Source organism: Pieris rapae, chromosome 2 (genome assembly GCF_905147795.1).
Source record: "Pieris rapae chromosome 2, ilPieRapa1.1, whole genome shotgun sequence".
Lineage (NCBI taxonomy): Eukaryota > Metazoa > Arthropoda > Insecta > Lepidoptera > Pieridae > Pieris > Pieris rapae.
This window is the reverse complement of record NC_059510.1, coordinates 5,516,010-5,540,474: the sequence shown is the minus strand read 5'-3', so window position 1 is coordinate 5,540,474 and position 24,465 is coordinate 5,516,010. Positions and strand designations below refer to the sequence as shown.

Here is a 24,465-nt window from a genome sequence, read left to right as displayed (position 1 = left end):
ATATATTTTACACTGTAAACAGTACGGAATCTATTTTGTATGATTGTCGGCTTACCTATAAGGTCGATTTTAAAAAAAAAGTCTGTCGTTATTTCTTTACAGATTTAATGAAGAAGTCATTAGTAAATAAAGGTCATTATTCTGTTTTAAGTACACAAACCTATAATGATAATTATTCTATTTTTAACTACAATTGTATACAATTCTCAAAGATTTATATGTACCCAGATAATTAATTACTATTATGGGACTTAAAATACTTTAAATTGCTTGGTTGTCTGTACATTAACTTATGTATTATAATGGCTATAAGCTTAATATAGATTAATTTAACTTTAGTCCCAGCATCCACGTGAAATTATGTTAGGTCTTTACTTAGCACGCTTTGCTGTGAAATTTTTACACAAAAAACAGCAAACACAACATTAACGTTTACTATGCAAATTAATGAAGTACACAAAAGTCTAATTTACGTTCCTAGTAACCTTAGTACAACCATCGAGGTTTTGGTATGCTTGATTAAACGTGTGGCCAGTAATTCGGCTCTATTCCTTTGACATAAAGTTCAAATTTAAACGGTGTAGAAAAATAAATTGCTGGGATCGGCAATTAGTCGCTAAATGTAGGTATACCAATGTGGGAGATGGGGGGGTCTCCCTGCTTTGTTTTTCATTAGAAGCTGCTTACGGCCCTGTGTCACCCGCTGGCTTAGTATTTAATACGAAAAACTATTTGCTCGCCTATTCTAAGAGATTTATTAATAAAGTTTTCATTTTATCTCATTGTTCTCAAGTTGGAATACAAAGTTCGCGTCGACTAAAAATTTGAAGATACAATTTCAAAGACGCTTCTTGCCAAGTTCTGGCTTGTTAACTAATGAAGTCCCAAGTAGGTTTCGCTTTTGTTCCATTTTGTCTACGTTTTTGATTTATTACATGACATTTGACATTTTCTCAGACACCAACAACGGCCATTTGACACAATAAATACAAAAACAGTTTAAATAAAAGATGTAGGAACAAAAATGGATATTACTTACAATAGTTTAACTTTTACTGGACTTCTAAAATGACAAAACACAACACAAGATAAGCCATAATAATGCAGAGCAAATCCGATCTCTTTTACTTCGATACGCCAACAAAACCGCGATTTTCCAAACGACAATTCTCAAAATACTATTTTCTGAATGATTCTGAATCTGATTTAGACGCAAGTGATGTAAGTCAAGAAAGCTTTGAGGATACAAAGATACCAAACAAACCAACACATAAGAAAGAACTTGGTAATCGATCGATCCCTGAAAAGTTGTCGAAACCTGTTTTAAAATCGGATGACATAATTAGGAAACATGGTATGAACCTGTCTTTTGCGCTTGCTTATTCTATATATTGTTGGGTTTGGTCCGTGAGGTCTTAGGTTCGATCCCCACCTGTGCAACAATGGACTTTCTTTGTATGTGAGCATTAAATTGCCTTAGACTTAAAAAGTTGATGGCGTATGTCAGGCATAGGAGGCTGACGACATGCATATTGTATTGTCTTTTATTAACATAGCTTTTACACATTTAATGAAAACACTTTTTTACCGGATTGAAGCTATGATAATTATAAGTTTACAGTAACACATAGCTTCAATCCGGTAAAAAAGTATTTTCTTTAAAATTATAAGTGCATATTGATTGATTTAATAACGATGATAAAACAGATACAGAAATAAACTTTATAGAAGTAGTGTATCCCTAGTCCAATTGTTCGGGGTTGGGATTTATTATAAAAATATTTAAAAGGATAATTATATATTTAAAGAGCAATGGACTAAGCTAGTGGGGTGGATGAGATTGGGATAAGAGTCGCGCCCGGTACAACGTCTGAATGCGAACTAACACTTAAGTGAATATAATAAAATATAATTAAAATGAACACACTAGCAATTTGTATTGCATGGTGTCATTTACATTGCAAATACCTGTACCAATATAATCCAAACCACAGCCTGCTATATTAACTATGTATTTTAACAAATTTATATTCTTATCAATAATATAAATATGTACATAAAAGTAAATAAAAACTTAATGTCTTATACGTTTTTAGAATCAATCGAAAAGCCGATTCCGTGCTTGGACTGGGAGAACTACCATCGTCTTAACGTGATACATAATTTTATGGACGAAATGGAATATAGTTACCCATCTATATGCACAGTGGGTTTCATAGGAACCTCTCTCGAAGGAAGAGATTTAAAGGTATATATAAAAATATCTTAATGGTTACATGTATTCTATAGGATGAAACCTGCCCCTAACAATAGATGTGATTCAGATTTAAATGTGCACAATAACCATAGCTCACAGGATAAAGAATGCTAGCGGCATGTAAACTACACAGGTCTGGTTGGTAGTAGACCTCAGACATCTGCATCTGTTTTGTCGTCATTTGTTTTTTTCTATTAGGGAAAGAAGCTAATAGTGTACACTCGCGGTATACATTTGGGTCTTAGGCATACATTTTATACACAATGCTTTCCTTTAGTGCTTTAGTGTTAAATGTGGACACAAAAGGTCATTCACTAGTGGTATGTCCTATACAACACAGTCGGGATCGAACCTACGCTCTCAGGGATGACAGTCTCACGCTGAAGCAACTAGGCCCATACTACTGAATACATTGGCTATAAATAGATTTAATGGAAACTAAAAACAAACACACAAGTTATTTGTTTTCTTTTTAGATCCTTAAGATCTCAAACAGTGTTGCTAGCAATGCCGCAGTATGGATGGATGCTGGAATACATGCCAGGGAGTGGATAGCACCCGCAGTAAACACATACATCGCCAACCATATAGCTAAAAACTTTAATACATTGCCAGCATATCTTACCAATAAAGACTGGTTAGTTATATTATTTTTGTTAAAGGATAGACAAAAATGAATATTGACAAACTGTAAATTATTACAAACATAACATAATTATAATTTGGTAGAATTAGTAATGTAGTATATTTGACTAAATTTATAATTTATTTCCATAATTTAATTGAATTTTTGAACTTCTGTTTTTTGTTAAAATTTTATACCTCGCGCACTGAAACTGGATCGCTTTTTTGGATATTAATAGTGTTAACTGGTTTATTTAAGCAACACAAAGTAATTTAATATAAGTATATTCGCTTCATGAAGTTTAAAAAAAATATATGACCATAATTTGTATTCAAGAAATCGTAAAAAAAGTATGTAAAGCTCTGGGTTTAATTTATTATATTGCTTCCTTTTTAGGTACTTTCTTCCAGTGGTCAATCCAGATGGTTATGAATATTCGCACACAGTTAATCGTATGTGGAGAAAGAATAGAGCCTGGCATGGGGGTCAATGCTTGGGTGTCGATTTGAACAGAAACTTCAGGTTATTATCTATCAGATTGAGCTGAAATCATTACACATGCATTTCAATATTAGTATATTTATTTCGGTATATAAATTTCTGTTTAAGTTACGGCTGGGGTGGTAGCGGTTCTTCGGATAATCCAACACATGCTTTTTATCGTGGACCAGAGCCTTTCTCGGAGCCAGAATCATCAGCTATGAGGGTACATTATGTTCATAAAAATTTAGCTTCTGTTCGGCAAATTATATTTAACAATACAATAAATTTAATACATCGTAGGTTCATTTTGTATAAATCGTACACTCTCAATTTCAACTGAAATCCATTTTTTCTCACAATCAGAAGTAATTGTTCACCTATCTCTATAGTAGCTATTTAAACTGATCTGCGTAAATCAAGTGAAAAATGCGAGTGTTTGTGTTTATTTGTTAATATTCTAATTAATATGCGTAATGTTAAGAATATTACATTTTTGAATGATTTTTTTCTGACTAAGCCGTATACTTGTGCCGTATGTTGCGACGTTTAACACTCGTTTAAAACTCATTACATAAACGCTAAACTGTACATTGTAATAAAGTAGGGTAGGTAAATGTATCATTTGGCTGTAATGTGATGTTGATACCAAAATCGTGTCATCGGTACCGGACGCCGAGATTAAACTGCAAACAGGATTTAGTCGTAAATCAATTTCACTGCATTGGTTTTATATCAGTCTGTTGCATTTAATTAATATACTAGGTACGCGTTTAATGTACACGTTTTATTATTTTCAATCCGTTAATTCAGAAAATATACTAAGCTTATTGAGCGATCAGTAATCTTAGTAAAACAACTCTTTGGTTTGTTTGAGCCCCGCTGGTATAATGATTTTATACATCATTATACCAGCGGACATGACCTGGTATTTTATAAAGATAATTTATAAGAAATTATGAACCAGATGCATTGAGATGGTATCGGATAAATTATACTAATTTACTCAGGCGATATTTGAAATATGCTATGCAGATCGAGATTTAAATATCAACAAAGCCTTCCTTCAAACGTTTGTTTAAAATTTCAGTCGTAATTTTATATTTTCAGGATTTTCTGTCCAAAAGCGGTATTTCTTTCAAAGTCTATATAACACTACATAGTTATGGACAAATTATTCTGTTCCCTTTTGCGTATAGAGATGAACTATGCCCGGACTATGTAAGATTACTCGAAGGGGCTGCTGTAATGTCTAAGGTAAAAAAACAAGAATGCTGTTAAACAAGATTGTCGTTTCGCTCAGTTTTTTTGTTGTCGTGGTAAATTTTTATATCGTTATGCCGGTAAAATATCTATCTAACTTAGAGATTAATTTGTTTCTTTCCTTTTCAAAAACAGTTTCGTATGAGTTTTCTATCTTATTTACCAATCTGTCATTCAGTCATTTATCATACGTACCACTGTGTTATTTGATTGCTCTTATATATTTGGTCCAAAATTTAAACAGACTATTTACGAAACCAGTGGGAACATATACAAAGTAGGTATATCGAGGGATGTTATGTATGGTGCGGCTGGTACTAGTAATGATTGGAGCTACGGGGCAGCCGGAATCCCTTACTGCTATCTAATAGAGCTGCGAAGCAAGAAACATAAATTCAAACTACCGAAAGAAGAGATACAAGAGACGGGAAAAGAAATACTGAATTGTGTGATGGCGTTAATGGAATTTATTGATGAGAGGGAACGGGTGAAGGATCAAAGAGATGAGGCTTTCTTATAACAGAAAATAAACATTATCCTAAGTTAAAGTAAGTTTCTTTGAAAATTTGAAAATTTAGTGTTGACAAATTTATCAAAGTACACAAAATAAGTAGTCGCCACGATCGATATTACTTCTCAAAGATTTTAGTTATCTCTTTCCTTACAAACATATAGGCCTATGTTGTGGAAAACAAAAAAAAAACTTGGCGATTAAAAAGAGTGGCGGAGAGTTTATTGCTAGTTCTCTTCCGTTCTACATCCCTGATTTGAGAACTAATTTAATTAGATTTTTGTCGATCATAAGTGTTCAATGTGTTACCAATATGAATAATAAAAAATTACTTTGACTTAAAGACATCCTTCGTGCTAACTACCGATTATGAATGTGAGAATTCACCCGTTTCAAATATGATTGAGGAGAAAATCATATCCGCCATTATTAATTAAAATGTAAGATAAAAACGAACAACGCATTTGATAATACCAACTCGATTTACGAATAATTTTTTTCAAATAAGGTTTTTATAGTTTATGACGATTAAATTAATCCTGTCATTGTCACATTGCAGTCAACAACAAAACATTTTCAAAATTGCAAGTATAGTGAAAATAATTTCATAAAAAGTCTATTAAATAGAACAGTTTCAACAAAAATCACAGTGGCACCACTCAACGCCAAGACCCAAGTCTGGGAAATAAGATTTACGAATGAGGGACAAAGATTGTTTATGAAAACATTAGACACAGCGGGAGGTAGGCGTACAAAATATTTCAAAAGTCAGACCAGGCAAGACCTCCAAGAACTTTAAAAAATATTTAGTTAATTTAAAATGACAACCTTCGATACTCGTTCGGCCTCAATACCTACCTACCTACCAACCGGCCTACAATTTCAGATTAAATCTAGTCATCTCTGTACATTTTGTCTGAAATAAACGTTATTATTACCTGGGAAGAGTAGTGTTGTTATTCGTAAAATTATTTGAGACTGAAAATAAGTTGTATTTTAGCAATTAACATTTGGAAAGAAGAGCATAGTACCATGGATGTGATGGTGGAAGGGCCTAGAGCGTCTCAAGTCGCGGGCATGTTGCATGAAAGGGAGATTCCATATGCAATCGCTGTAGGAGATGTGAATGTACTATTGGAAAGAGAGCAGGGAACTGTTCTGAATAAATTAAGACGACAGCCTAGTGCAAGTGTGTATACGTTATCTTTTTATTGTTATCTTTGTTTCATTTAATTTACAGAAATAATACACAATATTCTTAACCTACATAGTAAAAATATTAATTAGAAATGGATAGAAAAGTTAAATAAAGTTGTGGTCTCTGCGAGAGTGACCTTAAATGCTGGCATTACTCGCTGTATTGCGAGCTCTGGGTAGAAGGTATGAAAACCACGTCCCAAGACTATTGGACTATTGGTCCCAAATGGAACAAAAAAGTTATAAAGTTTTTGTTATTAATAATCGTTCCATAAGCATAATAATAGTTATTGAATATTTTGTGCTCTTGTCAGTTCAAAATTTGGATTTGTACTAATGATTTTTAATGTGTGCGCATTAAATACTTAGTCGTGTGATAAACGCCGTTGCACGCCGTCCGTACCTATCGTCGAAGATACGTTGAATGAAAAATTATTAACATCTTTTATCTTGTGTTTTATTATGTGTGGCTTTGTTGGCGCCATTTTTAATAAATAAATAAAGGGAAATGTCGTAAGGGAATCGATGTCTCTTAAATTCAACGCGAGCAAGGTGCAAATGACAAAATATACTTAGTATCTGTAACATTTTTAATACTGTCATTATTACGTGTATTATTTTAAAAAAGTAAAACTATTTATTGATAATCAGATAAAAAACTTTCCCGTGACGTGTCTAACGGGTCGAGACAGTTTTTTAGATTAAAATTCAATTTAATTGCAATGAACCCGTTTCATTCCCTTATAAATGGATTTTCACAGTGTTTAAATGTGAAATTATTTATTTATCATTTATATCGTTGAAAAATTTGTAGTATTTAACAGGTATTCTGACGACATTTAATTAACATTGTATCAATTAAATCTTCATTTTCTGTTCAAAATTTAAATCAGAAAATATAAATTATTAAAATGAAAATTTTCTTATCAGTTAAACAGTCTAGTCCATTACATTGTGTTATTTAGTTATTACATAATCATTAAGATTACTACTAAGTGAGCCTTTGTATTTTTATTACTTGCATGACGTGGTTAATTTTGTTTATAAATTACTATAATTGCTAAGCCTAAGCCGTATAGTAAAGAACCTTTTTTAATGATACGGGCTTAATTGCTTGAGCTACCAAGGGTACAATATTTAGATTTTCACTAGTAAAAGTTACTTATCGAGTAATCAACACCACAATATCTTCTTCGAATTACGACGAACGACGAATAATCTTTATAAATCTATATAAATTTAAATTTATCTAAAGTTATAATTTAGAATTTCATTTAAGCCATTTATTAATGAATAAGATAATTACCTTGAAAGCTTTAATTGCTATAAGTGTATAAAATAAACTAATGACAATAAGATTTACAATAATTTAATGATTATAATTAGGTAATATTTTTATCATTTAACATATAAATATAACGATTTAGTTGATGTTAATGTAGTTGCATTGTTTCTCTAGAAGCATCAACATAGTAGTTATAATATTGTGAAAATATAACAGATCGTAATATGGATTGGCATACATTCCACCGATTAGATGTTATCTACGAGTTTATGGAAAATTTGGCCAAGGAATACCCTTATTTGTGTACTGTGATGATCATTGGAAAATCAGTTGAAGGAAGGGATTTGAAGGTAATGTTACAGCTCTACAGAAGACTTACCATCAACGTTTCGTTATTTGAATCTACATTTCAACAATGTTGATTTTCATTAAAACAAAAAACTATATTCCACATCAGTACACGCTATAATATTATAATTATATTTTTAAATAAATAAGTCAGCTCAACATAATAATTGTAATGACATTTTATAATTGAAGCTACGGTTATTCTTATTTGATACTTACAAATTTTCAATGTTAATATTTAATAGTTACTGAAGATATCGAATGGAGACTCCTCAAATCCAGGTGTATGGCTTGATGGTACCATACATCCTCGCGAATGGATCAGTGCAGCTGTAGTGACATACATCGCTAATCAGCTGGTTCGCAACTTCCAAATTCAGCCTGATAGCGTTAGGAATAAAGACTGGTAAGATAAAATTAACATTTTTTCTCACTGTTCATGCCTCTGCCGCATATACTTCCCTAAATAGAAGTATTAAACCAGCACTTACTATAATATTTGCGTTGCTGGTAATCGTTCACACTTCATTTTATACGTGTTGCCTACTTCCTTGTTCGAGGCTAGATTTACATTTATGACTTTCAATAACGTGTTAAGCATTGTGTGTTGTACCTTTAAGTGAAAGAAACGAATAATCATAAAGATTGTTGGCGGGTTCCCTTATTGCGTTTAGTTCCAAAGTTATATATAAAGTTATAATACACCAATTTTGAAGATGTTTTATTATGTTGTTAGTCTTATATAAATGCAGTTGTATTATATATTTTTTTAATCATACTACGTAATTCGTTAATATTAGATAATGAGTCTTTTTTAGTTCCTCTTCGGAAAGTCGCCAAAATCAATCCACATAAATATTCAAATCTAAATCTCCCCGGAAATAATGGAAAAAGTAGCAATAAACGTTACGCATAACGGACCTAATGCCCTAGTGTGGATATTAGTCTAGCAACCATTTAGCGATAAAAATTTTACATCTATGTCTTCCTCTGAGGATAATGATTTTAAAAATGAAGTGTGTTCTTTCCAGCTTGACGAGGAGAGATTGAGTTTACATTTTGGTAGAAGCATGGAGAGTATTTGACCTCAAAAGAGTTTGATATAGAACAATTCACTCCATGCATTTTTATTTTCAGGTATATTCTTCCAGTGATGAATCCAGATGGCTACGAATACACACACACATTCGACCGCATGTGGAGAAAAAATAGAGCGCGGTACGGTGAATGTGTTGGTGTCGATCTAAATCGAAACTTTAGGTATGTCTTTTTATTATAATACAAGAGAGCAGTATTCATCCCAGAGATCGTAGGTTCAATCCCCAGCTGTGCACTTAACATTCGCTCGAACGTTGAAGAATAACATCGTGAGGACATCGGCTTGCGTTTGACCCAAAAAGTCGACGGCGTGTGTCGAGCACAGGAGTGTGATCACCTACTTGCCTATTAGATTGACAAAATTGCCCCGACCTAAGAACGTTGTAGCCCAACTGATTCTTTTTTATCATAATACAACATAAAAGGTTTATTCATTGATTTTATTGATTACAATTAGGAAACTAATTAGGACATCAAAGTAAAAAGAAAATTTCTTTTAATCCATGTGTGTCGTATTATTCGGAAATATACACAGAAATTTCATTATTACATTCCTATTAAAATACCAGTTACATAATTTTCAATAGGCACATTGGTTCTACGAACTGTCTACGAAATATTAGACATTTTTTAGTAAGAATTATATAGACAAATAGGCGCTGAAAACATTTTACATTAATTCAATAATTTAATGTGTGCGTGAATTTTTTCTAATATCGAGTAAAAATGTAATAGGAATAATTAATACATAATAGTTGTATGTGTAACAAAACTATGTATCTTTTTCAGTTATGGTTGGGGCGAAAAAGGTGAGGAAGGATCTTCAGATGACCCCGGAAATATCTTCTTTCGAGGGTCAAAGGCGTTTTCTGAACCGGAAACCAGTGCTGTAAAGGTACCCTTACTATTTGATCATCTAATGGAGACTTGACTTAAATTACAAGGAATTTAATTAACTATTTGAAGGATTTTTTTATTTTCATAGTAACAATTTTATAATAATATTACTATGCTAATTAAAAAGATATCTTCACGCGTGAGCTGCTGAATAAATAAATTTATTTATTTTGTCGCGTGTCATCTTTAATGCGGCTTTATTTTTGGAAATTCTGGAATTATTGTAACTTCGGGATCTACAAATAAGTGGTTTATTTGGTGATGAATTTCCATGACATCCCTAGTTCTAGTTGATGTCTATTAAATTAGTCCTTATACATATAATTGTGTCTTATATTAAAGTATGTACTTTCAGCGGCTAATCTTGGAATCTCCGACCACTTTCAAGGTGTTCCTCTCATTCCATAGCTATGGAGAAGTCATAATTTTCCCCTGGGGCTACATTGGCGACCCTTGCCCAGACTATATTGAACTTCTCGAAGGAGGAACTGCAATGGCTAAGGTAATGATTAACATAATACAGTGCTTTTTATCAGCTCGTAGATGATTGACTGTTATGTAGATTTTTATTAAAAGTAGCAATGGAGCAGCGTGAGAAACTATTTTGATTTATGGCCTACTTGAAAGTAATAAAAAGGTATCGGTTACCGATCCTTTACATGGAATGCGGATTGACCTTTTAAAATAATGCTGATGAGAAGGCAAAATATAGTAAATTTTAGTGGTAACGATTTTTTTAAACACCTATATTCTAGAAAAATTTTCGATGACAAACCAAAATTGCTATTTCTAAAGCACGATTTGACCTGAAAATAGGTAATACTACTCTGATTAATTTACTTGGCTTCTTTCAGGCTATTTTCGAAACCAGTGGCCACACCTATAAAGTAGGAAGTACAAAGGACCTTATGTACTATGCAGCTGGCAACAGCATTGACTGGAGCTATGGAGTAGCTAATATACCATACTCATATATGGTGGAACTGAGAGGGAAACAATATAGATTCTTATTACCGAGAGAAGAAATTATACCATCGGCCCGAGAAGCGATGAGCGGCGTAATACGACTAATGGATTTTGTTGATAAAAGGACTAAAAGTGTACAATCTTGCGTTTGTTCTAAATAACACGTCGCTGTGAAATTTAAAAAAAAATTTAACTTACTGTAATTTAATTACTAAACTATACCAACTTTTTAAGTAGTCGATGTATACAAACGTTGTAACTATACAAAACCCATGTCCTCCTTTTTACTTAAATAAATTTTTGAACGCAAATTGTTGTGTAATTACAAAAGCAATGCATTTCGCTGCGGTTACGAATAATATGGATGCAATCCAAAAATGTATTCCATGCACCATCAAATGTGCCGTGCCCCAATATTTTAGTATTTCATATCAGTTGCCAAAAGTATCAATATTATATTTGGCCCGGAATTAAAGTCATGTTAAAAATTTCGATAACTTTATTTACATTCCTTGCATGTACAATCAACAAATAATAAACATCGTAATTTGAAATTCACATTTATCTAACACATACAATAATCACTATACTTGAACGGCCGACACACTCAACCAAATTGTTCTCCCTAAACTATGAGATCCATTTAAAATATCACCATTTTGTTTAATGTCCTTCAATCAGTGACTTTATAAATCGATGTATGAAATAATTGCATCTAAATAACTCTTTGAACACCTAATACGGCCGCCAAACGTCCACTGGCCGTCTTTCTGAAGACATCAGAGCCTGGCTTCTGGTTCTGACTCCTTGGTCTGACCATTCTGGTGAGGCCGGCCGTTTCTTTGAACTCGTGGAAGCTGAGTCTTCCCTATCAGGACTTGAATTCGAATCTTCGTGAGCCTGCGGCGGTCGAAGCCACCAGTCATATCCCCCATAAAGTTGTGAGTATAACCAGGCAGGTGGAGTCGGGAGTAAGGGAGAGTTGAGGAATAGTTGAGCTGCTAGTGCACTGTGGAATAAGCTAGACGGTGGAGGTAAAGGTTGTAAAGGCTTCCGTCTAGTGACGGAAGTGAAAGCTCCGGGACGTTCGTCCGGAGGGGGGCTAGTGGAGGCTGTTACAGAGATGTCATCGTCATCCTGTGGGGAACTCGGCCGGGAATTTGAAGGACTTGTAGTGCTATGCGCGTGCATCGTTGTTGGGTTTTCTGACGTCAGATCTGAAAACAAAATGTTAGAACAATAAAGTTTGCAAGATTATTTTTTTGTTATTATCAACGATTATATCTGCGTTATCATGTGTCAACTGTTACTGTCTATAATTTCTTGCGACATTGTTTAAGTAATACTATTATTTGTATAATACAGCTACAAGTTTATATATGTCATGCCGTATTTTGCAAAATATAATCAATCAATTTAATAGGTGTTTAAATATAAAAACCTAACAACGATATATTATTTGTCTCTAATGCCAAAATATTTTACCTTATCAACGATTTTATCACTAGGTGTGGATTATTCATATTTCAAAATATACTCATATAAATAATCAAAAACGAGTGGTCTTGTAATCGGACACAAAAGCTTTTTTAATGTTAAATTATTCCAAATATAGTGTACGAATTTCTATAGTAATTTTACAAAATAGTTTCAAAATATAACCACAACACAATCACAATTTAAAAACCAATTTTTTTTATAATATCATAGATATACATAAACTACAAACCATTTTCATGTGGCGGTGGAGCAACGTGGGGTTGCGTGTGCGCCGGCGGTAGAACGTGGGGCGTAAAGTGAGGATGTGTGGGGAGCATTGGAGGAGGATAATGCCGAGCCAGTGCCCCCCACTCATTACCCGGGAGACCTGCCAGTTGGTGCGCAATACCTGCAGCAAGGAAAATAAACGTTAGTGATTGGCTAGATAAAAAAAAACAATAATTATGTTCATGATAATATTTGCTATATCTTTGTATAAGATGTTCCACGCAAAACGGAAAGTTTACAAGAATACACACACAGCAAAATTATCCAACGACTTTGCTATGCGACCTGCGCATCTAAACACTTTGCCAAGCTACGTGCCGGGAACTTCTAATAGATCGAGAAGTAAAATAAAAACTATTGCCCGTGCATTTTTACTTCTGAAAAACTACTAAAAAACTTAATCAGATAAATAATTGCACTTTGATGATTAAACTTTTGAATGTAAAACAGACAAATTTCTGCGTTATTTCCGTAAAACATTGCGCTACCTCGCGACTGAGTGTCAAAATAACTCCATCAACAAAACAATAAGACTGAGAGTTATCTGAAACGCTCCACTTACGCTAACGGGCGCTTAACGCACTCATCAGAATATTTAAATAATGAGAAAGACGCTTTTCGACTCCCCCGCAAAGCTTGTTTCAATTCTCGCCTTATCTTACTCGTGGCACTCCTCAATTGTTACTGTACCCATTGCGTGAATCGATTACGTTTGAATTTTAAATAAAGAATTGTATTTGAATTTAAAAATCGTTCTTTTTGCAAGGTCCTATACAGTTGCAGTTTTTAATGAAAAAAAGATGTTTAGTAAAAAATTAATTAAGTTTTGTGTTGACAAGTGTTTAACATAAACATTTCGGACAAATTTTACTAAGAAGTAGATGTGTGTCGGTATATAATGTGTAATTCGACTTTTTATCTTAAGCGGAAATATTTATTCGAAGTTTATTCAACAAAAACCATTTCAACTCTGAAATAAAAAGGGCAAATTTTAATATAAAACTGAACATATCACAGCCCCGCAATATTACGATATCATAAACGCATTTATGAATAAGGAAATGTGTTTCGGTGTCATAATTTTCAGTTGACATTTTTAAGCGCATAAATTAACAAAGTTTGCCGGCGGCACTCGGCTTAACCCTTTAGCACCCACCTTGGGTAATTCCCACCCCGGGCCTAACCCTTTCAGCAATAGAATAAATTACATGCCGTTTTATGTCTCTGATACCGTCGCCTACGAAAATGTAAAACACATTACTTTGAATCCGACCGCTTAGCGTTTATAGTGCTTCATGAGCGCGATGCAATTAGACAAGTACACCTTTTGGATTACCCTCCTTAATCACTTCTTAACCGTTCATTGCTCTGTTTAAAATCTATAATTCATTTAACACTTTTAATTCATCACTAAATATTAATTGTCACAGTAAACTTGCCTGAACACAGAAAGGGTGTCACCTGGTACGTTGAAGTTGTAACGTTTCTGAACACAAATCTTTTTAATTCCAAATCATAAAGAGCAAAGGTCTACTAAAGCATACTAATATACTATGTTTGTTTTATTAGTAAGAATTCCAATAAGCTTAAACACGGTCTTAACTCAAAAAAAACCTTCTGACAAACTTCTTTATGCGATAAATGATAGAATGTTTCATTTCGTATTTTTGAATTCCAAATCATAAAAAGCAAATGTCAACTAAAGCATACTAATATACTATTTTTTTTATTGTAAGAATTCCAATAAATTTAAACACGCTCTTTATTAAAAAAAAACCTTCTAACAATCTTCTTTATGTGTATCGTAATAAATGATAGAATGTTTCATTTCGTATTCCATGTTCAGAGAGCAGAAGAAGGGGTAGACGATTTGCATTCGTTAAAAATGTTCGAATTCTTTGTGTTGTTTGTGTGCACAGTGTGTAATCGATGTATACTGCGATGAAACAATAATGATCGTGGCATCCATTTTTTTAATCTTTTTTATACTCGTTACAATCATTGAAATCTTCAGCTGTGTGAAAAATGTAAAAAGATATATTTTCTTATACAAAAACGATGGTCATCGTTCACTTTAAGGTGCATTTTACTATTTTCATGATTATATAAATTTTGCAAGCGTTACTGATACGTTTAAAAATGGTTTATATTTCTAATGTAAATCCAATAGATTTGTAAAAAATATCAGATTCTAAACTCCTTCAAAATTCTCAACATTGAAACAAAGGATCAAAACCATTTCAGCTCTTATTGAGATTGGCTAAGACGTGGCAGTCCGCTACATTTCCTCCGGTGAAGGGATTTTTTCCAGTTTGAAAAATCGGTCGCCGCCGCGAGAGGGTTGAGTCCAAACATTTTAATGCCATTTGCTAGATTGCGTCTTGCATTCTTCCTGCTTTCTGTGTAGCGTTAATCCGCGAATCGACTAGGATTAAGGGGATAAAAGTATTTGAGTTTTTAGTGTGATTCCGATGTCCTGGGATTAGGGTGGAATTTTTAACGACTGTCTGAGACCGTTCGTGATTAGGGAAAGGGTTAAGAGCACTTTGGTATAATTATTTTACATCTATCGGCCGATTACCCTTTTTTCTCGCTTTCTTAGGACACTTTTTAATCTATTCGTAGAATACTTGATAAGAATTAAAAGTGCAGCTGTTCCGTTTGTTAATATGGAAATAAGCCTTTTTCGCATACGTTTTAATTGAGAACTTCACCAACAATCACAGTTATACACTTTAAAATAGTAATACGTATGAATGTCTATGTCATGTGCTAAAGATACGTATAGTATAATTGTATGATTGTCAAGGAATAGCTTGTGAGCCAGTTATATTATACCATTTTACTTGAGTAGCATTTTCGGAAAGTTATTCCACAAGTGTGTTTAAAACAAAACTAATTATTCACATGCGGAAGATGCCATGAAATTAATTATAACAGTTTTGCGTACATCACGCGTAAAATTAAATTGGCATTGTGATAATATTAATGCGAAACTACATAAAACAGTTTTGTGATAAAAGTACTAGATTGACTTTAATGAATTTATTATGCATAAAAATTTAACGTTCATACCGAATAAGTATTCCAAGTCCTACTTATTATTATTTAATATAAATTATCTATATAATAATATTATAATAGAGCAGTGGCCTAGTGGCTCCAACGTGCGACTCTCAACTCTGTAGTTGTAGGTTCGATCCAATCCCAAAGGCTATGCACAAATGGACTGTCACAGAAATGTGCGCACTTTCAAACCTTGGATTAAACCGGCTTACCGTAGACCCAGAATGTCGAGGGCGTTTGTCAGGCACAGGAGGCCTACTACGAACACTGACAGAGATCTAAGGCCAAAACCTAATAAGGTGAAAGCGCTACTTACAATTTTTTTATTTTACATAGTAATATTGTTTTCAAGTTTCATATCCCTAAATACAGCATTTCTACATCGTAATATTACGACAGTTTTAGAGTTTACACAGCAAGAATAGAAAAGATCTTTGTAGGTTCATAACGAACTAATCTAATGGATTAAACAGCGTCCGCCAGCATTTTACTAAGAAATTACCAATACATTCTCCGTGTCCAGTACCTATGTTACTGACAAACAGCTGTTAGAATGACTGATGTGTATCGTACATCATAATGTTAATAATAGGGTTCGTGAACTAACGACTCCGCTTTGTCAACGACTTAACCCTTCAAGTTCCCTTTGCCGCCATCTTGCGCCATGGGTTTCAATCTGCTTAACACTTAATGAATTTGCCGCTATTGATTTTGTTAAACCCCTTTTTGTTTAGATTAATTAACCTTTTAACCGGCATCAAAGTTTACCTTTAGCGAGGTTGAATTTCAGATTACATTATCACATATTTTATATAAGAAAATTAGAAAAATTCATCAAAGAATAGAAATATTAGATGTCAGATTAATTGATTAAATTTAAGCGAACTTCTTCTATGATTACCTTCGGAAGTATTAATCTGAAGTGTTTATATTTAGATCATTATATATTTTAGTTATGGCATCTATGTAACTAAACCATGTCTGAAAAATAACGCATTAATAACGTAACTGATATAAAAAGTTGTAAAAATGTAAACACTAGAAAACTCGTTCGGAAACACTGTTTCATAAAAATAAAGATAATTTAAATTTAGATGGATGAATTCATACATTGCAACTCTATTAAGAAATGTCCGCAATTTTGTTATCTCTATACGTGTTATGTAATTCTCATTGGTATTTGATGACGTAATACTCGTAGTAACACTTTGACGCAAGATTTATGAGAGCCCCTTTAATCTAGATAATATTTTCTAGTTAATCATCTACCTAATCAAAACTGTATAAACTTGATCGATAATTTCAATGGAAACAATGTATTTTTAAAATACAACACGGCATTCAGCAATTTCCAGTAAATTATTTCCTTTACGTGCATTTCATAGTCAATAGCGAAAATTAAGCAGTGTTAATACGTATATGAAAATGAGTACATATTGTGAGCCTCATTGAGAGTTAATCGTGTTCGCGTCATCATCATACGAATTCATTTGAGAGCATTTAAGGCTGTATAAAAGCGCGAATCACGCCATACAAAAGGCTGTATGGGTGGAACATTTAAAATTTACAAATGCGTAATTATGCACCCGCATTGTCGCGCGGTGGAAGGGTTATGCCGCCCCCCTTTCTTCCCCCTGCCCAGAATCCGGAGCTTCCGGGCCTAATGCTATATTTAATTTTCTCTAAGGCTCCCTCATTAATAATGCGAAAGCTGCGACTTTAAGTGGCGCTCACACGGCGATGCGAAACATGGATGTTCGAATATTTGACTTGCCTTTTATCTACAATAAACATTCAAAATTAAAAGGTTGTTTTTTATATAACAGGTGCAAACGGACAGGAGGCTAATCTTAGATGTACCCACGAACATCGCCACAAGGCTCCCAAGTACGTTGCCTTTTCAGTATTAATACGTCTATGTCTTATTGTTTCTATTCTAGTAAAATTTTAGTTTCATATAGAATTTTATTAGTAGTTCGATATTGTTCTTCAATATTACTTTTATAAAAATATACTGAACGGTGATAAATTAATTACTATATTATAATCTCTAATTAAGAAATAACACTTGCATTTAACCTTTAAAAAATTACCTTATTCTCATGTTAAAGTTTAATACAAGTAGAATGGTATGATACTTTAAATAACAACGTGTACAAATACTTACTTTAAATTTAATAAAACTTGATTGTATATTATATAAAAATGACGTTGGATTCGAGGAATTTGTCAGTAAAATATAATATCCAAAATGAAATAGATTTCATGAATCGTTGTAACGCGAACAACGCGTGAACGGGAGTGTGTATAATTTATCATGATTTTCCAAGGGTTATTGGAGGCAAGAGGGCAGCGAGATCACTTGGATAAGAAATATTAGAACTGTCAGAGGAATTGAATAACTGACTTAAGTGATCGATTAAGTATTTTATTGTGAGTATTCTTTGATTGACTTCGAAAGTTTTAATCTGTAGTGATTTTGTTTAGATTATTACATTTTAGCTATGGTAACTATGAAGCTAAATCATTGCATAAAGTCCATCCTGGCATACATTTGAATAATTTCAACTGATATAAAATGTTGCAACAGTCTAAAAAGGAAGTCGTAGATAAATCGTTCGGAAACACTGTTATATAAAAAAACAAAAGTCAGAGACATCCTAAACGAAATGCCTGCAATTTTGGTTTTGGCGTATATTGTGTAATTCTCATTGGTATTCTTCTTACATAATATATTTTTTTAATATCGAACCACATAAATACTTTCCATTTAACATACAATAACGTACCAAAATCATCATACGACGTTGCATTATTTGTTTTTTATTTTCTACATTTAATTATACATTTTGTATGCGTAGGTATTGCTACCGACCATTATCACAAAGTTATGTCAAATGGTTTAATCATATCAATTAATACATTATAACATTTAATTTGATTCAATTAGTATTCTCGTTACACTCTATACCGAACAAAAATCATGTATCAATGACCAATGTATTCAAAAGCGATGAACGTCAATAAAAGATTAATGTTTCTAAGTTAATATTCAGAATAAACTCTCTGTCAGTCGTATTAATACCAACAAAATGCTTGTAAGCTGTCATTATAATAAATGAATCGAGTAATATATCTGAGAAGAAAGTCTTGAGAAGGTGTAAAAAGCATAATCCAAAATATATAAGGCTACAATTTTATACATGTATATGTATTAAGCGACGGAAGTGCCGCAATATCTGTATCTTGTATGGGTACAAGAGCGCGAGGTGTGTAATTGAGTTACGGCCCTTTGACACCCGACGTAACGAGGTTTGCCCGCCACTTGCCTAGTTGCTTACGATACACTAAATTCCTGTACAATGGAGATGACAGCGCTGCTATAGATTCTATACAATCAATTTACGGTGTTGGATAATCTATGGCTTGGGATTTTTAGTGGATTTTTGTAAAATTTTCAGATCCTCAACCAAACAGCTACAGACAGAAGCATTTTAATTATTCTGTTAAATATATTTACTTATAAATACCTGTGTTTGTGACTAAAAAGCAATACTTTAAAATTGATTTTTTTTCGTAACATGACATACACATTCTGAATATTTTTTTAGAAGGCAAGCAATCCAGACGCAGTTTAAAATTAAAACTTGAATTAACTAAGTTACATTATTTAGGGATTATTCGTAGTACTAAAATTTTACAAACCGTTCAAAGAAATATTTTGAATAGGCAAGTAAATCCAAAGTGCTAATAACCTCTTCATATCCGTAGGGGCGTTGCCTAGCATCTGATGCTTAGATACCAGTACTAAAATTGTGTTGAGCTATACTTTTTTGCTCCTATTATATAAGAGGGAATTGTGATGGATTATTTCCTTTACAAATGCTTATAAAACGTAAAATGATGTTAAGCTTATTAATTAACCATGGAAAATGTACTCTATTCAATATATCGCAAGAATTATTTTGATTTTAATACAGTAAAGTATTATAAAAAATGTGTGTGTTACAATCGCATCCACTTAGTTTCATATGTGTTAATATAATCAAAAAGGTTATCTCACATTATATATGTATTAAAACCAATAAAAACTGAGCAAGTGGCAAAATTTAAATTTCGAATTCCACCTGTAAATTATAAGTTAGGGTCGGGAATTAATGATAATTAATTGTAACTCGAAACTTCTTAACCAAATTAACACTAGAAAGACGGGAAAATCTAACTACCTACAAAGACGGCGACCGGTCAAATGACTCCTCCAATATATTAAACCTTTTTTTATTATTTTAGCTGTTAAAAATGGTAACTATAGTAATAAAACAGGGTTTGATGTATGATTAATTATAATATTTATACACATATTTTACATTTTAACATTTTCTTTACATTACAAGAGCCGCAAAGTGGCTTTTTACAAGCGTCTTTATTAGTTTTAATTTTGCACCTTTGTACATTTAACATTTTCCGAGTTTCCGGATTTTGAGTAGAAGATCGAGAAGAATTGAAAAAATGTACGGCCACCTTCGAGATGCCGCTTTGACACTATGATTTTATGCCATCTGGTAAGCCACATCCACGCCGTACTTGGTGCATTGTAGAAAGGCACAGTTTTTGGCTTTTTCTTAGGGTGATTGGAGTCTATTTCAACATTGTTATGTAACGTGCTAAGGAATAACACGTTCTTTTTTCGTTTTCCTTGATAAATTGTGAGTGTACATCTATCGGATTTCAGGATTTTTGTTTCAAACAAAGTCATATGAAGTGATTTGACGTAAGGTGGAATCTCTCGTAGTGCCCTGTTCATGGTTCCTACAATCGTAGTGCGTTTTGCGAGCAAGTTATTTACCAAGCTTATCGATGTAAAGAAGTTGTCAGTAGTTATATTTCGGCCAGTATTTGCAAAAGGTTCCACGAGACGCATAACAACGGATTCACCAAGGCTTTGGTTTTGTGGCCTGCTTTCGTCCTTTCCTAAATAAGGAAAGCCGTTGCACAAACTTTGAATCCACATCGACACAAGCAAGAAATTTTATTCCAAACTTATCAGGCTTGTTAGCAATGTAATGAAGAAACCTGCATGTAACCTTAGTAGAAAACAGTTGTTCGTCTACTGTAAAATTTTCTCCTGGCTTGTAGCATGATAAGCAGTTCTCAATAAATTTCTTCCAAACGTCTGATATTAGTGCAAATTTGTCTAATTGAAGTGACCACGACGTACCGTCGGTAGAGGTGATAAGACCTTGAAGCTCAGAAACTTTTAAAAACTTAAACTTGAAACTTATAAACACTTATCGGATCTCAGCCGTCAAATGACTGCCGCCGTCTTTGTCGGTATATCAAGATTTTAAATAATAAACAAAAGCGATGTGAGTTATTTTGATATATAGTTTCATTTAACTACTAATATTAATAAAAGTCACAAAGTTTCAATACGTTACGTCAAATGGTTTGTGAATTATTCAACATTAAATTCAAATTGACAGTCAAATGACTGCTCCCGTCTTTCTAGTGTTAAAACCCTTTGCAAATTGTCTATGAGCGCTTCATATAAATCGAAAACATTCGAATTTAGTTACAAAGTAACCTAGATGTTCTTACTTTAATGTTTAAAGAACTTCTCAATACAAAACAAAAATTACATGAGAAACTTAATATTAATATCTATATATACGAGCGAGATATACTTTGCCTTTTTACTTTAACTACGTTTAACGTTTAGGTAAACATATTTTCTTGAAATATTTCAATACAAATAGGAAAATCCAAATCTTACTGTGAACAGTAACTAATTTCAGTAAATGTTATATTTAGTCCCCTTCAAGATGTTCTCAGGTGACGAAGGTCCGGTGACAATTTAATATCGGACCCTCGACTATCGGAAATGGACACGTGTGAATTTGACGTGCAACCGGACAGGATTGGGAACTTTGTGTTAATATCTTATTGCGTTAATACTTGATTTATTAATTTGCGATACAGTGAGCTTTTGTTAAAAATTGATTCCTGCGAAGTTTCTTTTAAGCTTCGTTATGGTAACATATTTTTGTATATATTTAGTTACTGCCGAATTTACGGATGCTGTTTATTTATTTACAAGGCAGGATACAGTACCTACTATCTTCTAGAATAAACCTTCCTACTACTATCTTAAACTAAATAAGTGAGAGGTTACCTGATAATTTGAAAGGCAGCGATCCCATGAGTGGATCCGGGGCGAATCTTGGTCCGAAATGGAATGGATGGAAGCCATGATGTCGTGTCTTTGACCTCGGCTCGCGTGGTCCATCCACTGTTACCTTGATGGCCTTCTGGTATGTCGCCACTTGTGGTGGAGATGTCGCCAGCATTATGGTTAATGTGAAGGATTTACCTGTAAACCAATATAACTATATTATTACAAATTTATTGTTAGGCATTTTTAAGATCCATCCTTCTAGTTATTTGAATGACTATGGGCAGCGGTATAATTATAAAATGGTATAGAATCAAGCAAGTAAGAATAATTTTTAATGTTACTAAGTGTCAGCGTTTCACTTACATTTAAATAAAAATTATCTGTTACCATACTCATACATAAATTGAAATTAATTTAAAATTGTATAAACTTATTATACATTCACCGCAGGTATCAAGGATTTAGCCAGTATCAAACTCTACCACTTAATTAAATAATAAAGACAAAATACTAATATTCTATTTTCAAACTATTTAACAAAGGGGTTTTCAAAATTGTACAAAGCATTTTCTTTTAACACAACTATTCTAAAAATAGGTAATTCCAACTCTCAACCTCCCCAACATTCGTGGAATATTTGGCGCAAGGCACGTCTTAAAACCATCTAGCAAGCAGGAATGCATTGGGGACTGAAAAAATTCAAGACAGTCACAATCGCGTTGATTTGTGGCGTTCGTCGCCAAAATCGCATACCTGCACGTTGAAAACATTCCGCTATTCCAAGCTTAAGATAGCTTCAACACCAATACTGTTTTACCTTTGTACCAAATAGTACTTAGCTTTCGTATTCGATATATAACCAAGCGAATGACTATAGATTTTTCAAAAGCCTGAGAGTGTTACAGATATATCATTCAAATGACAAATATATTTAGATCTAATCAACATCACTGTAACAACTCTTTCTATTAACACAATTGTCAAATGCGCTTCAAAGCAATTACGATAGAAAGGATATTGAACCTACGTTTTACAGATATTTCACGGAAATTTACTTAGAACTGAAAATATTATCATAACTTTATAGTCACACGCTATAGTCGTAAATATATTTGCTTAAATGAAATCGTTGTTACGCAAAGATGAAAACGATAATTTGACATTCGGTTCAATCTAACGTTCGACTTATGATATGTGTTCATTGCTGCTTAACTACCAACGTTACTACACTAGCATCGTTCCACAGCCGTTTGAACACGCAGCATTGAGATGTAATCGTAATATTTAAGTAACGATCGTAGGATCAGGAGTGACGCAGTGGAATGCCACAGTAACATATCCACCGCAGAACAGCCGCAAACACGGCGGCAAGCGTTTGAACAATCGCTGCGATATCGACACATACCAAACGGTAATTCTGGCGAAATTCATGGTTACACGCTAGGAGTCATTAGCGGTAGAAACGTACAACCGATGTCACTGAAATTTCATGTAAAAGCTTATTGACTCGCCCCAAACATTGCAATATTTCAATGGCTGGGAATAGCTGATTACCAGACGGATTTAACCACTATACAAATCGAAGAATACGTTTTTCACGATGAAACCTTCTAGTATATAATATTATAATTACTTAAAGACTTGTGTTTTAATATGTGTGTTTAAATATTTTATTTTAAATACGTTTACACTTAAATATATTTATATTATCTCATTATTTTTTGGCAAAGTTCTCCAACTCCCGCTATTCCTGTCTGCACTATCCACTCTCTGCCATGTACCACCTGCTGTTTCCTTAATTTGGTCTACCAACTTCTAAATTGTCTACCTCATTTGCGTTTATTTAACCTTGTTTAGATGAAGACGTAATACTGTTACAAGTTGCAGAATTTATTTTGTGTTTAATAGTTCTATACGACGTTCTATTCTATGTTAAGTTGATAAAACATAGAATAAAATTACATTTTCTAGAAATGATTCCTAGCTAGACCGATTTATCGCCCCCGAAACCCCCCGTATACTAAATTTCATGAAAATCGTTGGAGCCGATTCCGAGATTCCAATTATATATATATACATTACAAGAATTTCTCGTTTAAAGAGATAAGATAATTAAAATCTTATCTAATTGAAAATTATTTTGTCTTGCGCTTTTACGCCCATTAATGAAAGCTTATAATAATAAACACAGAGACGCTACAACTATTGCTCTTGTACTTTCTGCATCTGTTTGTCGATAATATTTTTCTAAGGCAAGTATCAGCATCTGTACCCGAGACACGCTCTTGCAAACAGATGTTCACCTTCACCAACGAGTATATGTTAAATTATACATATAGAAACATAAGGTGCATTTCATTCGAATCATGTTACCACTAGACCGACACATGAAGAATTTCAAAAATATTGGCTAATGTAATAAAACTGTAATCTTTATCTCTAAATAGCATTTTCTATTGTGTTCAATTTATTTAATACCTGTAAATCTAATCACTTTAAGAACGTACGTGTATGAAAGTGCAACGAACGT

At 33.2% G+C, this 24,465-nt stretch overlaps 2 protein-coding genes across 2 annotated transcripts in view; one reads left to right on the top strand and one right to left on the bottom strand.

Annotated features, from left to right (window-relative positions):
• Nucleotides 1-988: 988 nt before the first annotated feature.
• Nucleotides 989-11,201, top strand: LOC110998577 (carboxypeptidase A4-like). The gene is made up of 13 exons (XM_045632661.1): nt 989-1,354; nt 2,097-2,248; nt 2,734-2,894; nt 3,279-3,404; nt 3,492-3,588; nt 5,696-5,879; nt 6,137-6,325; nt 7,835-7,968; nt 8,212-8,372; nt 9,104-9,226; nt 9,854-9,959; nt 10,317-10,463; nt 10,816-11,201. The coding sequence occupies exons 1-13, from the start codon at nt 1,102-1,104 to the stop codon at nt 11,086-11,088; spliced, it is 2,106 nt and encodes a 701-aa protein (XP_045488617.1). The 5' UTR covers nt 989-1,101; the 3' UTR covers nt 11,089-11,201.
• Nucleotides 11,202-11,449: 248 nt separating this feature from the next.
• LOC110998565 (runt-related transcription factor 1) overlaps nt 11,450-24,465 on the bottom strand; it is a 29,666-nt gene continuing 16,650 nt past the window's right edge. Inside the window, exons 4-6 of the mRNA XM_045634372.1 lie at nt 21,933-22,130; nt 12,657-12,815; nt 11,450-12,144 (exon numbers count right to left, since the gene is read on the bottom strand). Coding sequence (XP_045490328.1) covers nt 11,663-12,144; nt 12,657-12,815; nt 21,933-22,130 — 839 coding nt within the window. The 3' untranslated portion in view covers nt 11,450-11,662. The remainder of the gene's footprint in view (nt 12,145-12,656; nt 12,816-21,932; nt 22,131-24,465) is intronic.

Bases quoted from the DNA above. Each gene is read 5' to 3' on its own strand.
- LOC110998577 (XM_045632661.1), top strand. From the start codon at position 1,102: ATGCAGAGCAAATCCGATCTCTTTTACTTCGATACGCCAACAAAACCG. The intron at 6,326-7,834 runs GTGTGTATACGT...AAAATATAACAG, and splicing joins AAGACGACAGCCTAGTGCAA to ATCGTAATATGGATTGGCAT. The intron at 9,960-10,316 runs GTACCCTTACTA...ATGTACTTTCAG, and splicing joins CGGAAACCAGTGCTGTAAAG to CGGCTAATCTTGGAATCTCC.